The sequence below is a fragment of the Nerophis ophidion genome, linkage group LG08, assembly GCF_033978795.1.
Source record: "Nerophis ophidion isolate RoL-2023_Sa linkage group LG08, RoL_Noph_v1.0, whole genome shotgun sequence".
Lineage (NCBI taxonomy): Eukaryota > Metazoa > Chordata > Actinopteri > Syngnathiformes > Syngnathidae > Nerophis > Nerophis ophidion.
Window position 1 is genome coordinate 639,009 of NC_084618.1, and position 15,567 is coordinate 654,575.

At 42.7% G+C, this 15,567-nt stretch overlaps 1 protein-coding gene across 2 annotated transcripts in view; it reads left to right on the forward strand.

Moving 5' to 3' along the window:
* dbh (dopamine beta-hydroxylase (dopamine beta-monooxygenase)) overlaps nt 1-15,567 on the forward strand; it is a 70,572-nt gene that overhangs the window by 37,504 nt on the left and 17,501 nt on the right. The window contains exons 6-11 of one of the 2 annotated variants that reach the window (XM_061907288.1): nt 99-265; nt 321-464; nt 13,291-13,329; nt 13,409-13,468; nt 13,529-13,656; nt 13,755-13,914. In XM_061907288.1, the coding sequence (XP_061763272.1) occupies nt 99-265; nt 321-464; nt 13,291-13,329; nt 13,409-13,468; nt 13,529-13,656; nt 13,755-13,914 (698 nt within the window). Of the gene's footprint in view, nt 1-98; nt 465-13,290; nt 13,330-13,408; nt 13,469-13,528; nt 13,657-13,754; nt 13,915-15,567 lie in introns of both variants that reach the window. The other variant, XM_061907286.1, reaches the window with a different exon arrangement.

The window sequence follows — 15,567 nt, forward strand, 5'->3', positions numbered from 1 at the left end:
GCCAAGGGAGTGTCTGAAAATTCAGCCAGGGGAGCGTATGAAAAGTCCAGCAGTCAAGGGAGCGTCTGAAAAGTCTTGGTGAACAAATGTCCCCGCAGGCAGACGCGACTCGTCAGGGATCCGCCTCCACTTGACCCCCAGTCTGAGACGCTACGATGCAGGGATCATGGAGCTGGGTCTGGTCTACACGCCCATCATGGCCGTCCCACCTCAGCAGCACACCTTCTACCTGAGCGGCTACTGCACCTCCGACTGTACACGCACGGTACGCACACGCGCGCCACTCGCTTCTTCCTCAATCACCTACCGTCTTTTGCTAGGCTCTACCACCAGGGGGCGTCTTCATATTTGCATCGCAGCTGCACACCCACCTGGCGGGCAGAGGGGTGCGCACCGTCCTGGTGAGGGGGGGCAAGGAGGTGGAGGTGGTGCAGGAGGACACACACTTCAGTACACACTACCAGGTAAGCTGCTGACAGGAACTAGCAGGTAGTAGTACAATGTGACAGGTACTAGCAGGTAGTAGTACAATGTGACAGGTACTAGCAGGTAGTAGTAGAATGTGACAGGTACTAGCAGGTAGTAGTACAATGTGACAGGTACTATCAGGTAGTAGTAGAATGTGACAGGTACTAGCAGGTAGTAGTACAATGTGACAGGTACTATCAGGTAGTAGTAGAATGTGACAGGTACTAGCAGGTAGTAGTACAATGTGACAGGTACTAGCAGGTAGTAGTACAATGTGACAGGTACTAGCAGGTAGTAGTAGAATGTGACAGGTACTAGCAGGTAGTAGTAGAATGTGACAGGTACTATCAGGTAGTAGTAGAATGTGACAGGTACTAGCAGGTAGTAGTACAATGTGACAGGTACTAGCAGGTAGTAGTAGAATGTGACAGGTACTAGCAGGTAGTAGTACAATGTGACAGGTACTATCAGGTAGTAGTAGAATGTGACAGGTACTAGCAGGTAGTAGTACAATGTGACAGGTACTAGCAGGTAGTAGTACAATGTGACAGGTACTAGCAGGTAGTAGTAGAATGTGACAGGTACTAGCAGGTAGTAGTACAATGTGACAGGTACTAGCAGGTAGTAGTAGAATGTGACAGGTACTAGCAGGTAGTAGTACAATGTGACAGGTACTATCAGGTAGTAGTAGAATGTGACAGGTACTAGCAGGTAGTAGTACAATGTGACAGGTACTAGCAGGTAGTAGTACAATGTGACAGGTACTAGCAGGTAGTAGTAGAATGTGACAGGTACTAGCAGGTAGTAGTAGAATGTGACAGGTACTATCAGGTAGTAGTAGAATGTGACAGGTACTAGCAGGTAGTAGTACAATGTGACAGGTACTAGCAGGTAGTAGTAGAATGTGACAGGTACTAGCAGGTAGTAGTACAATGTGACAGGTACTATCAGGTAGTAGTAGAATGTGACAGGTACTAGCAGGTAGTAGTACAATGTGACAGGTACTAGCAGGTAGTAGTACAATGTGACAGGTACTAGCAGGTAGTAGTAGAATGTGACAGGTACTAGCAGGTAGTAGTACAATGTGACAGGTACTATCAGGTAGTAGTAGAATGTGACAGGTACTAGCAGGTAGTAGTACAATGTGACAGGTACTAGCAGGTAGTAGTACAATGTGACAGGTACTAGCAGGTAGTAGTAGAATGTGACAGGTACTATCAGGTAGTAGTAGAATGTGACAGGTACTAGCAGGTAGTAGTAGAATGTGACAGGTACTATCAGGTAGTAGTAGAATGTGACAGGTACTAGCAGGTAGTAGTAGAATGTGACAGGTACTAGCAGGTAGTAGTAGAATGTGACAGGTACTATCAGGTAGTAGTAGAATGTGACAGGTACTATCAGGTAGTAGTAGAATGTGACAGGTACTAGCAGGTAGTAGTACAATGTGACAGGTACTAGCAGGTAGTAGTAGAATGTGACAGGTACTATCAGGTAGTAGTAGAATGTGACAGGTACTAGCAGGTAGTAGTAGAATGTGACAGGTACTATCAGGTAGTAGTAGAATGTGACAGGTACTAGCAGGTAGTAGTAGAATGTGACAGGGACTAGCAGGTAGTAGTAGAATGTGACAGGTACTATCAGGTAGTAGTAGAATGTGACAGGAACTAGCAAGTAGTAGTAGTAGAATGTGACAGGTACTATCAGGTAGTAGTAGAATGTGACAGGTACTATCAGGTAGTAGTAGAATGTGACAGGTACTATCAGGTAGTAGTAGAATGTGACAGGTACTATCAGGTAGTAGTAGAATGTGACAGGTACTAGAAGGTAGTAGTAGAATGTGACAGGTACTAGCAGGTAGTAGTAGAATGTGACAGGTACTATCAGGTAGTAGTAGAATGTGACAGGTACTAGCAGGTAGTAGTACAATGTGACAGGTACTAGCAGGTAGTAGTAGAATGTGACAGGTACTAGCAGGTAGTAGTAGAATGTGACAGGTACTAGCAGGTAGTAGTACAATGTGACAGGTACTAGCAGGTAGTAGTAGAATGTGACAGGTACTAGCAGGTAGTAGTACAATGTGACAGGTACTAGAAGGTAGTAGTACAATGTGACAGGTACTAGCAGGTAGTAGTAGAATGTGACAGGTACTATCAGGTAGTAGTAGAATGTGACAGGTACTAGCAGGTAGTAGTAGAATGTGACAGGAACTAGCAGGTAGTAGTAGAATGTGACAGGTACTAGCAGGTAGTAGTAGAATGTGACAGGTACTAGCAGGTAGTAGTAGAATGTGACAGGTACTAGCAGGTAGTAGTAGAATGTGACAGGTACTAGCAGGTAGTAGTACAATGTGACAGGTACTAGCAGGTAGTAGTAGAATGTGACAGGTACTAGCAGGTAGTAGTAGAATGTGACAGGTACTATCAGGTAGTAGTAGAATGTGACAGGTACTAGCAGGTAGTAGTAGAATGTGACAGGTACTAGCAGGTAGTAGTAGAATGTGACAGGTACTAGCAGGTAGTAGTAGAATGTGACAGGTACTAGCAGGTAGTAGTACAATGTGACAGGTACTAGCAGGTAGTAGTAGAATGTGACAGGTACTAGCAGGTAGTAGTACAATGTGACAGGTACTATCAGGTAGTAGTAGAATGTGACAGGTACTAGCAGGTAGTAGTAGAATGTGACAGGAACTAGCAGGTAGTAGTAGAATGTGACAGGTACTAGCAGGTAGTAGTAGATTGTGACAGGTACTAGCAGGTAGTAGTAGAATGTGACAGGTACTAGCAGGTAGTAGTAGAATGTGACAGGTACTATCAGGTAGTAGTAGAATGTGACAGGTACTAGCAGGTAGTAGTACAATGTGACAGGTACTAGCAGGTAGTAGTAGAATGTGACAGGTACTAGCAGGTAGTAGTACAATGTGACAGGTACTAGCAGGTAGTAGTAGAATGTGACAGGTACTAGCAGGTAGTAGTACAATGTGACAGGTACTAGCAGGTAGTAGTAGAATGTGACAGGTACTAGCAGGTAGTAGTAGAATGTGATAGGTACTAGCAGGTAGTAGTACAATGTGACAGGAACTAGCAGGTAGTAGTACAATGTGACAGGTACTATCAGGTAGTAGTAGAATGTGACAGGTACTATCAGGTAGTAGTAGAATGTGACAGGTACTAGCAGGTAGTAGTACAATGTGACAGGTACTAGCAGGTAGTAGTAGAATGTGACAGGTACTATCAGGTAGTAGTAGAATGTGACAGGTACTAGCAGGTAGTAGTAGAATGTGACAGGTACTATCAGGTAGTAGTAGAATGTGACAGGTACTAGCAGGTTGTAGTAGAATGTGACAGGTACTATCAGGTAGTAGTAGAATGTGCCAGGTACTATCAGGTAGTAGTAGAATGTGACAGGTACTATCAGGTAGTAGTAGAATGTGACAGGTACTAGCAGGTAGTAGTACAATGTGACAGGTACTAGCAGGTAGTAGTAGAATGTGACAGGTACTAGCAGGTAGTAGTAGAATGTGACAGGTACTATCAGGTAGTAGTAGAATGTGACAGGTACTAGCAGATAGTAGTAGAATGTGACAGGTACTAGCAGGTAGTAGTAGAATGTGACAGGTACTATCAGGTAGTAGTAGAATGTGACAGGTACTGGCAGATAGTAGTAGAATGTGACAGGTACTATCAGGTAGTAGTAAAATGTGACAGGTACTAGCAGGTTGTAGTAGAATGTGACAGGTACTAGCAGGTAGTAGTACAATGTGACAGGTACTAGCAGGTAGTAGTAGAATGTGACAGGTACTATCAGGTAGTAGTAGAATGTGACAGGTACTAGCAGGTAGTAGTAGAATGTGCCAGGTACTATCAGGTAGTAGTAGAATGTGACAGGTACTAGCAGGTTGTAGTAGAATGTGACAGGTACTATCAGGTAGTAGTAGAATGTGCCAGGTACTATCAGGTAGTAGTAGAATGTGACAGGTACTATCAGGTAGTAGTAGAATGTGACAGGTACTAGCAGGTAGTAGTACAATGTGACAGGTACTAGCAGGTAGTAGTAGAATGTGACAGGTACTAGCAGGTAGTAGTACAATGTGACAGGTACTAGCAGGTAGTAGTAGAATGTGACAGGTACTAGCAGGTAGTAGTACAATGTGACAGGTACTAGCAGGTAGTAGTAGAATGTGACAGGTACTATCAGGTAGTAGTAGAATGTGCCAGGTACTATCAGGTAGTAGTAGAATGTGACAGGTACTATCAGGTAGTAGTAGAATGTGACAGGTACTAGCAGGTAGTAGTACAATGTGACAGGTACTAGCAGGTAGTAGTAGAATGTGACAGGTACTAGCAGGTAGTAGTACAATGTGACAGGAACTAGCAGGTAGTAGTACAATGTGACAGGTACTATCAGGTAGTAGTAGAATGTGACAGGTACTATCAGGTAGTAGTAGAATGTGACAGGTACTAGCAGGTAGTAGTACAATGTGACAGGTACTAGCAGGTAGTAGTAGAATGTGACAGGTACTATCAGGTAGTAGTAGAATGTGACAGGTACTAGCAGGTAGTAGTAGAATGTGACAGGTACTATCAGGTAGTAGTAGAATGTGACAGGTACTAGCAGGTTGTAGTAGAATGTGACAGGTACTATCAGGTAGTAGTAGAATGTGCCAGGTACTATCAGGTAGTAGTAGAATGTGACAGGTACTATCAGGTAGTAGTAGAATGTGACAGGTACTAGCAGGTAGTAGTACAATGTGACAGGTACTAGCAGGTAGTAGTAGAATGTGACAGGTACTAGCAGGTAGTAGTACAATGTGACAGGTACTAGCAGGTAGTAGTAGAATGTGACAGGTACTAGCAGGTAGTAGTACAATGTGACAGGTACTAGCAGGTAGTAGTAGAATGTGACAGGTACTAGCAGGTAGTAGTAGAATGTGGCAGGTACTATCAGGTAGTAGTAGAATGTGACAGGTACTATCAGGTAGTAGTAGAATGTGACAGGTACTATCAGGTAGTAGTAGAATGTGACAGGTACTAGCAGGTAGTAGTACAATGTGACAGGTACTAGCAGGTAGTAGTAGAATGTGACAGGTACTATCAGGTAGTAGTAGAATGTGACAGGAACTAGCAAGTAGTAGTAGTAGAATGTGACAGGTACTATCAGGTAGTAGTACAATGTGACAGGTACTATCAGGTAGTAGTAGAATGTGCCAGGTACTATCAGGTAGTAGTAGAATGTGCCAGGTACTAGCAGGTTGTAGTAGAATGTGACAGGTACTATCAGGTAGTAGTAGAATGTGCCAGGTACTATCAGGTAGTAGTAGAATGGGCCAGGTACTATCAGGTAGTAGTAGAATGTGACAGGAACTAGCAAGTAGTAGTAGTAGAATGTGACAGGTACTATCAGGTAGTAGTAGAATGTGACAGGTACTATCAGGTAGTAGTAGAATGTGACAGGTACTATCAGGTAGTAGTAGAATGTGACAGGTACTATCAGGTAGTAGTAGAATGTGCCAGGTACTATCAGGTAGTAGTAGAATGTGACAGGTACTATCAGGCAGTAGTAGAATATGACAGGAACTAGCAAGTAGTAGTAGAATGTGACAGGTACTATCAGGTAGTAGTAGAATGTGACAGGTACTATCAGGTAGTAGTAGAATGTGACAGGTACTATCAGGTAGTAGTAGAATGTGCCAGGTACTATCAGGTAGTAGTAGAATGTGCCAGGTACTATCAGGTAGTAGTAGAATGTGACAGGTACTAGCAGGTAGTAGTAGAATGTGACAGGTACTATCAGGTAGTAGTACAATGTGACAGGAACTAGCAGGTAGTAGTAGAATGTGCCAGGTACTATCAGGTAGTAGTAGAATGTGACAGGTACTATCAGGTAGTAGTACAATGTGACAGGTACTAGCAGGTAGTAGTAGAATGTGACAGGTACTATCAGGTAGTAGTAGAATGTGCCAGGTACTATCAGGTAGTAGTACAATGTGACAGGAACTAGCAAGTAGTAGTAGAATGTGACAGGTACTATCAGGTAGTAGTAGAATGTGCCAGGTACTATCAGGTAGTAGTAGAATGTGACAGGTACTAGCAGGTAGTAGTACAATGTGACAGGTACTAGCAGGTAGTAGTAGAATGTGACAGGTACTAGCAGGTAGTAGTAGAATGTGACAGGTACTATCAGGTAGTAGTAGAATGTGACAGGTACTAGCAGGTTGTAGTAGAATGTGACAGGTACTATCAGGTAGTAGTAGAATGTGCCAGGTACTATCAGGTAGTAGTAGAATGTGACAGGTACTAGCAGGTAGTAGTAAAATGTGACAGGTACTATCAGGTAGTAGTACAATGTGACAGGAACTATCAGGTAGTAGTAGAATGTGCCAGGTACTATCAGGTAGTAGTAGAATGTGACAGGTACTATCAGGTAGTAGTACAATGTGACAGGTACTAGCAGGTAGTAGTAGAATGTGACAGGTACTATCAGGTAGTAGTAGAATGTGCCAGGTACTATCAGGTAGTAGTACAATGTGACAGGAACTAGCAAGTAGTAGTAGAATGTGACAGGTACTATCAGGTAGTAGTAGAATGTGCCAGGTACTATCAGGTAGTAGTAGAATGTGACAGGTACTAGCAGGTAGTAGTACAATGTGACAGGTACTAGCAGGTAGTAGTAGAATGTGACAGGTACTAGCAGGTAGTAGTAGAATGTGACAGGTACTATCAGGTAGTAGTAGAATGTGACAGGTACTAGCAGGTTGTAGTAGAATGTGACAGGTACTATCAGGTAGTAGTAGAATGTGCCAGGTACTATCAGGTAGTAGTAGAATGTGACAGGTACTATCAGGTAGTAGTAGAATGTGACAGGTACTAGCAGGTAGTAGTACAATGTGACAGGTACTAGCAGGTAGTAGTAGAATGTGACAGGTACTAGCAGGTAGTAGTACAATGTGACAGGTACTAGCAGGTAATAGTAGAATGTGACAGGTACTAGCAGGTAGTAGTACAATGTGACAGGTACTAGCAGGTAGTAGTAGAATGTGACAGGTACTAGCAGGTAGTAGTAGAATGTGGCAGGTACTATCAGGTAGTAGTAGAATGTGACAGGTACTATCAGGTAGTAGTAGAATGTGACAGGTACTATCAGGTAGTAGTAGAATGTGACAGGTACTAGCAGGTAGTAGTACAATGTGACAGGTACTAGCAGGTAGTAGTAGAATGTGACAGGTACTATCAGGTAGTAGTAGAATGTGACAGGAACTAGCAAGTAGTAGTAGTAGAATGTGACAGGTACTATCAGGTAGTAGTAGAATGTGACAGGTACTATCAGGTAGTAGTAGAATGTGACAGGTACTATCAGGTAGTAGTAGAATGTGCCAGGTACTATCAGGTAGTAGTAGAATGTGACAGGTACTAGCAGGTTGTAGTAGAATGTGACAGGCACTATCAGGTAGTAGTAGAATGTGCCAGGTACTATCAGGTAGTAGTAGAATGTGACAGGTACTATCAGGTAGTAGTAGAATGTGACAGGAACTAGCAAGTAGTAGTAGTAGAATGTGACAGGTACTATCAGGTAGTAGTAGAATGTTACAGGTACTATCAGGTAGTAGTAGAATGTGACAGGTACTATCAGGTAGTAGTAGAATGTGACAGGTACTATCAGGTAGTAGTAGAATGTGCCAGGTACTATCAGGTAGTAGTAGAATGTGACAGGTACTATCAGGCAGTAGTAGAATGTGACAGGAACTAGCAAGTAGTAGTAGTAGAATGTGACAGGTACTATCAGGTAGTAGTAGAATGTGACAGGTACTATCAGGTAGTAGTAGAATGTGACAGGTACTATCAGGTAGTAGTAGAATGTGACAGGTACTATCAGGTAGTAGTAGAATGTGCCAGGTACTATCAGGTAGTAGTAGAATGTGACAGGTACTAGCAGGTAGTAGTAGAATGTGACAGGTACTATCAGGTAGTAGTAGAATGTGACAGGAACTATCAGGTAGTAGTAGAATGTGCCAGGTACTATCAGGTAGTAGTAGAATGTGACAGGTACTATCAGGTAGTAGTAGAATGTGACAGGTACTAGCAGGTAGTAGTAGAATGTGACAGGTACTATCAGGTAGTAGTAGAATGTGCCAGGTACTATCAGGTAGTAGTACAATGTGACAGGAACTAGCAAGTAGTAGTAGAATGTGACAGGTACTATCAGGTAGTAGTAGAATGTGACAGGTACTATCAGGTAGTAGTAGAATGTGCCAGGTACTATCAGGTAGTAGTAGAATGTGACAGGTACTATCAGGTAGTAGTAGAATGTGCCAGGTACTATCAGGTAGTAGTAGAATGTGCCAGGTACTATCAGGTAGTAGTAGAATGTGCCAGGTACTATCAGGTAGTAGTAGAATGTGCCAGGTACTATCAGGTAGTAGTACAATGTGACAGGTACTATCAGGTAGTAGTAGAATGTGCCAGGTACTATCAGGTAGTAGTAGAATGTGACAGGTACTATCAGGTAGTAGTAGAATGTGACAGGTACTAGCAGGTAGTAGTACAATGTGACAGGTACTAGCAGGTAGTAGTAGAATGTGACAGGTACTAGCAGGTAGTAGTACAATGTGACAGGTACTAGCAGGTAGTAGTAGAATGTGACAGGTACTAGCAGGTAGTAGTACAATGTGACAGGTACTAGCAGGTAGTAGTAGAATGTGACAGGTACTAGCAGGTAGTAGTAGAATGTGGCAGGTACTATCAGGTAGTAGTAGAATGTGACAGGTACTATCAGGTAGTAGTAGAATGTGACAGGTACTATCAGGTAGTAGTAGAATGTGACAGGTACTAGCAGGTAGTAGTACAATGTGACAGGTACTAGCAGGTAGTAGTAGAATGTGACAGGTACTATCAGGTAGTAGTAGAATGTGACAGGAACTAGCAAGTAGTAGTAGTAGAATGTGACAGGTACTATCAGGTAGTAGTAGAATGTGACAGGTACTATCAGGTAGTAGTAGAATGTGACAGGTACTATCAGGTAGTAGTAGAATGTGCCAGGTACTATCAGGTAGTAGTAGAATGTGACAGGTACTAGCAGGTTGTAGTAGAATGTGACAGGTACTATCAGGTAGTAGTAGAATGTGCCAGGTACTATCAGGTAGTAGTAGAATGTGACAGGTACTATCAGGTAGTAGTAGAATGTGACAGGAACTAGCAAGTAGTAGTAGTAGAATGTGACAGGTACTATCAGGTAGTAGTAGAATGTGACAGGTACTATCAGGTAGTAGTAGAATGTGACAGGTACTATCAGGTAGTAGTAGAATGTGACAGGTACTAGCAGGTAGTAGTAGAATGTGCCAGGTACTATCAGGTAGTAGTAGAATGTGACAGGTACTATCAGGCAGTAGTAGAATGTGACAGGAACTAGCAAGTAGTAGTAGTAGAATGTGACAGGTACTATCAGGTAGTAGTAGAATGTGACAGGTACTATCAGGTAGTAGTAGAATGTGACAGGTACTATCAGGTAGTAGTAGAATGTGACAGGTACTATCAGGTAGTAGTAGAATGTGACAGGTACTAGCAGGTAGTAGTAGAATGTGACAGGTACTATCAGGTAGTAGTAGAATGTGACAGGAACTATCAGGTAGTAGTAGAATGTGCCAGGTACTATCAGGTAGTAGTAGAATGTGACAGGTACTATCAGGTAGTAGTAGAATGTGACAGGTACTATCAGGTAGTAGTAGAATGTGCCAGGTACTGTCAGGTAGTAGTACAATGTGACAGGAACTAGCAAGTAGTAGTAGAATGTGACAGGTACTATCAGGTAGTAGTAGAATGTGACAGGTACTATCAGGTAGTAGTAGAATGTGCCAGGTACTATCAGGTAGTAGTAGAATGTGCCAGGTACTATCAGGTAGTAGTAGAATGTGCCAGGTACTATCAGGTAGTAGTAGAATGTGCCAGGTACTATCAGGTAGTAGTAGAATGTGACAGGTACTATCAGGTAGTAGTAGAATGTGACAGGAACTAGCAAGTAGTAGTAGTAGAATGTGACAGGTACTATCAGGTAGTAGTAGAATGTTACAGGTACTATCAGGTTGTAGTAGAATGTGACAGGTACTATCAGGTAGTAGTAGAATGTGCCAGGTACTATCAGGTAGTAGTAGAATGTGACAGGTACTATCAGGTAGTAGTAGAATGTGACAGGAACTAGCAAGTAGTAGTAGTAGAATGTGACAGGTACTATCAGGTAGTAGTAGAATGTTACAGGTACTATCAGGTAGTAGTAGAATGTGACAGGTACTATCAGGTAGTAGTAGAATGTGACAGGTACTATCAGGTAGTAGTAGAATGTGCCAGGTACTATCAGGTAGTAGTAGAATGTGACAGGTACTATCAGGCAGTAGTAGAATGTGACAGGAACTAGCAAGTAGTAGTAGTAGAATGTGACAGGTACTATCAGGTAGTAGTAGAATGTGACAGGTACTATCAGGTAGTAGTAGAATGTGACAGGTACTATCAGGTAGTAGTAGAATGTGACAGGTACTATCAGGTAGTAGTAGAATGTGCCAGGTACTATCAGGTAGTAGTAGAATGTGACAGGTACTAGCAGGTAGTAGTAGAATGTGACAGGTACTATCAGGTAGTAGTAGAATGTGACAGGAACTATCAGGTAGTAGTAGAATGTGCCAGGTACTATCAGGTAGTAGTAGAATGTGACAGGTACTATCAGGTAGTAGTAGAATGTGACAGGTACTAGCAGGTAGTAGTAGAATGTGACAGGTACTATCAGGTAGTAGTAGAATGTGCCAGGTACTATCAGGTAGTAGTACAATGTGACAGGAACTAGCAAGTAGTAGTAGAATGTGACAGGTACTATCAGGTAGTAGTAGAATGTGACAGGTACTATCAGGTAGTAGTAGAATGCGCCAGGTACTATCAGGTAGTAGTAGAATGTGACAGGTACTATCAGGTAGTAGTAGAATGTGCCAGGTACTATCAGGTAGTAGTAGAATGTGCCAGGTACTATCAGGTAGTAGTAGAATGTGCCAGGTACTATCAGGTAGTAGTAGAATGTGCCAGGTACTATCAGGTAGTTGTACAATGTGACAGGTACTATCAGGTAGTAGTAGAATGTGCCAGGTACTATCAGGTAGTAGTAGAATGTGACAGGTACTATCAGGTAGTAGTAGAATGTGACAGGTACTAGCAGGTAGTAGTACAATGTGACAGGTACTAGCAGGTAGTAGTAGAATGTGACAGGTACTAGCAGGTAGTAGTACAATGTGACAGGTACTAGCAGGTAGTAGTAGAATGTGACAGGTACTAGCAGGTAGTAGTACAATGTGACAGGTACTAGCAGGTAGTAGTAGAATGTGACAGGTACTAGCAGGTAGTAGTAGAATGTGGCAGGTACTATCAGGTAGTAGTAGAATGTGACAGGTACTATCAGGTAGTAGTAGAATGTGACAGGTACTATCAGGTAGTAGTAGAATGTGACAGGTACTAGCAGGTAGTAGTACAATGTGACAGGTACTAGCAGGTAGTAGTAGAATGTGACAGGTACTATCAGGTAGTAGTAGAATGTGACAGGAACTAGCAAGTAGTAGTAGTAGAATGTGACAGGTACTATCAGGTAGTAGTAGAATGTGACAGGTACTATCAGGTAGTAGTAGAATGTGACAGGTACTATCAGGTAGTAGTAGAATGTGCCAGGTACTATCAGGTAGTAGTAGAATGTGACAGGTACTAGCAGGTTGTAGTAGAATGTGACAGGTACTATCAGGTAGTAGTAGAATGTGCCAGGTACTATCAGGTAGTAGTAGAATGTGACAGGTACTATCAGGTAGTAGTAGAATGTGACAGGAACTAGCAAGTAGTAGTAGTAGAATGTGACAGGTACTATCAGGTAGTAGTAGAATGTGATAGGTACTATCAGGTAGTAGTAGAATGTGACAGGTACTATCAGGTAGTAGTAGAATGTGACAGGTACTAGCAGGTAGTAGTAGAATGTGCCAGGTACTATCAGGTAGTAGTAGAATGTGACAGGTACTATCAGGCAGTAGTAGAATGTGACAGAAACTAGCAAGTAGTAGTAGTAGAATGTGACAGGTACTATCAGGTAGTAGTAGAATGTGACAGGTACTATCAGGTAGTAGTAGAATGTGACAGGTACTATCAGGTAGTAGTAGAATGTGACAGGTACTATCAGGTAGTAGTAGAATGTGACAGGTACTAGCAGGTAGTAGTAGAATGTGACAGGTACTATCAGGTAGTAGTAGAATGTGACAGGAACTATCAGGTAGTAGTAGAATGTGCCAGGTACTATCAGGTAGTAGTAGAATGTGACAGGTACTATCAGGTAGTAGTAGAATGTGACAGGTACTATCAGGTAGTAGTAGAATGTGCCAGGTACTATCAGGTAGTAGTACAATGTGACAGGAACTAGCAAGTAGTAGTAGAATGTGACAGGTACTATCAGGTAGTAGTAGAATGTGACAGGTACTATCAGGTAGTAGTAGAATGTGCCAGGTACTATCAGGTAGTAGTAGAATGTGCCAGGTACTATCAGGTAGTAGTAGAATGTGCCAGGTACTATCAGGTAGTAGTAGAATGTGCCAGGTACTATCAGGTAGTAGTAGAATGTGCCAGGTACTATCAGGTAGTAGTAGAATGTGCCAGGTACTATCAGGTAGTAGTACAATGTGACAGGTACTATCAGGTAGTAGTAGAATGTGCCAGGTACTATCAGGTAGTAGTAGAAAGTGACAGGTACTATCAGGTAGTAGTATTAGAAAGCGTGTATACTTCCTGGTAAAGTATTAAATGTAATTGTTGTTCCTGGCAGAGCATCCGAGTCCTGAAGAAGATAGTCCAGGTTCTACCGGCGAGTACAAAGTTGTTTGATGATCTTGTGAGAATAAGAAGGAATAATAATAATAATAATACTGGTGTTGTTGTTGCAGGGCGACGCCCTCATAACCAGGTGCACCTACAACACCTGGGACAGGGACAGGCCTACTGTGGTGAGCACTACAATGTAGTCCACCTGCCAGGACCACCCGTCCCTAATGTTGTGTCCTCAGGGAGGCTTTGGCATCATGGAGGAAATGTGTGTCAACTACGTGCACTACTACCCACGCACGCACCTGGAAGTCTGCAAGAGTCACCTGGACCTGGAACACCTGCAGAGGTTCTTCACCTTCATTACAAGGTGCGCGTGTGTGCACATGTGTGTGTGCGTGTGTGCGTATGTCTGTATGTTGTCCGCGAAAGAAGGCGTGGCCTAACGAGGGCTGATGTGTGTGTTAGATTCCAAGGCCAGGAGTCGTGTGTGTGTGGCGAGGACAGCGTGACAGACCAGTATTCCCGCCTGAAGTGGGACAAGTTCTCCACTCAGGTCCTGGACTCGCTGTACACCACGGCACCCATCTCCATGCACTGCAACCAATCTACCGCACGCCTCTTCCCTGTGAGTCTCACACCTACCAAGCCCGTTTCCATGTGAGTTGGGAAATGGTGTTAGATGTAAATATAAACAGAATACAATGATTTGCAAATCCTTTTCAAGCCATATTCAGTTGAATATGCTACAAAGACAACATATTTCATGTTCAAACTCATAAACATTTGTTTTTAATGCAAATAATAATTAACTTTACAATTTGATGCCAGCAACACGTGACAAAGTAGTTGGGAAAGGGCATGTTCACCACTGTGTTACATCACCTTTTCTTTTAACAACACTCAATAAAGGTTTGGGAACTGAGGAAACTAATTGTTGAAGCTTTGAAAGTGGAATTCTTTCCCATTCTTGTTTTATGTAGAGCTTCAGTCCTTCAACAGTCCGGGGTCTCCGCTGTCCTATTTTACGCTTCATAATGCGCCACACATTTTCCATGGGAGACAGGTCTGGACTGCAGGCGGGCCAGGAAAGTATCACACTCATTTTTTACAAAGTAACACTGTTGTAACACTTGTCTTGCTGAAATAAGCAGGGGCGTCCATGATAACATTGCTTGGATGGCAGCATATGTTGTTCCAAAACCTGTATGGACCATTCAGCATTAATGGTGCCTTCACAGATGTGTAAGTTACCCATGCCTTGGGCACTAATGCACCCCCATACCATCACACATGTGTAAGTTAGTCATGTCTTGTTCACTAATACACCCCCATACCATCACACATGTGTAAGTTACCCATGTCTTGTTCACTAATACACCCCCATACCATCACACATGTGTAAGTTAGTCATGTCTTGTTCACTAATACACCCCCATACCATCACACATGTGTAAGTTAGTCATGTCTTGTTCACTAATACACCCCCATACCATCACACATGTGTAAGTTAGTCATGTCTTGACCACTAATACACCCCCATACCATCACACATGTGTAAGTTACCCATGTCTTGGGCACTAATACACCCCCATACCATCACACATGTGTAAGTTAGTCATGTCTTGACCACTAATACACCCCCATACCATCACACATGTGTAAGTTAGTCATGTCTTGTTCACTAATACACCCCCATACCATCACACATGTGTAAGTTACCCATGTCTTGTTCACTAATACACCCCCATACCATCACACATGTGTAAGTTACCCATGTCTTGTTCACTAATACACCCCCATACCATCACACATGTGTAAGTTAGTCATGTCTTGTTCACTAATACACCCCCATACCATCACACATGTGTAAGTTACCCATGTCTTGTTCACTAATACACCCCCATACCATCACACATGTGTAAGTTAGTCATGTCTTGTTCACTAATACACCCCCATACCATCACACATGTGTAAGTTACCCATGTCTTGTTCACTAATACACCCCCATACCATCACACATGTGTAAGTTAGTCATGTCTTGTTCACTAATACACCCCCATACCATCACACATGTGTAAGTTACCCATGTCTTGTTCACTAATACACCCCCATACCATCACACATGTGTAAGTTAGTCATGTCTTGTTCACTAATACACCCCCATACCATCACACATGTGTAAGTTAGTCATGTCTTGTTCACTAATACACCCCCATACCATCACACATGTGTAAGTTAGTCATGTCTTGTTCACTAATACACCCCCATACCATCACAC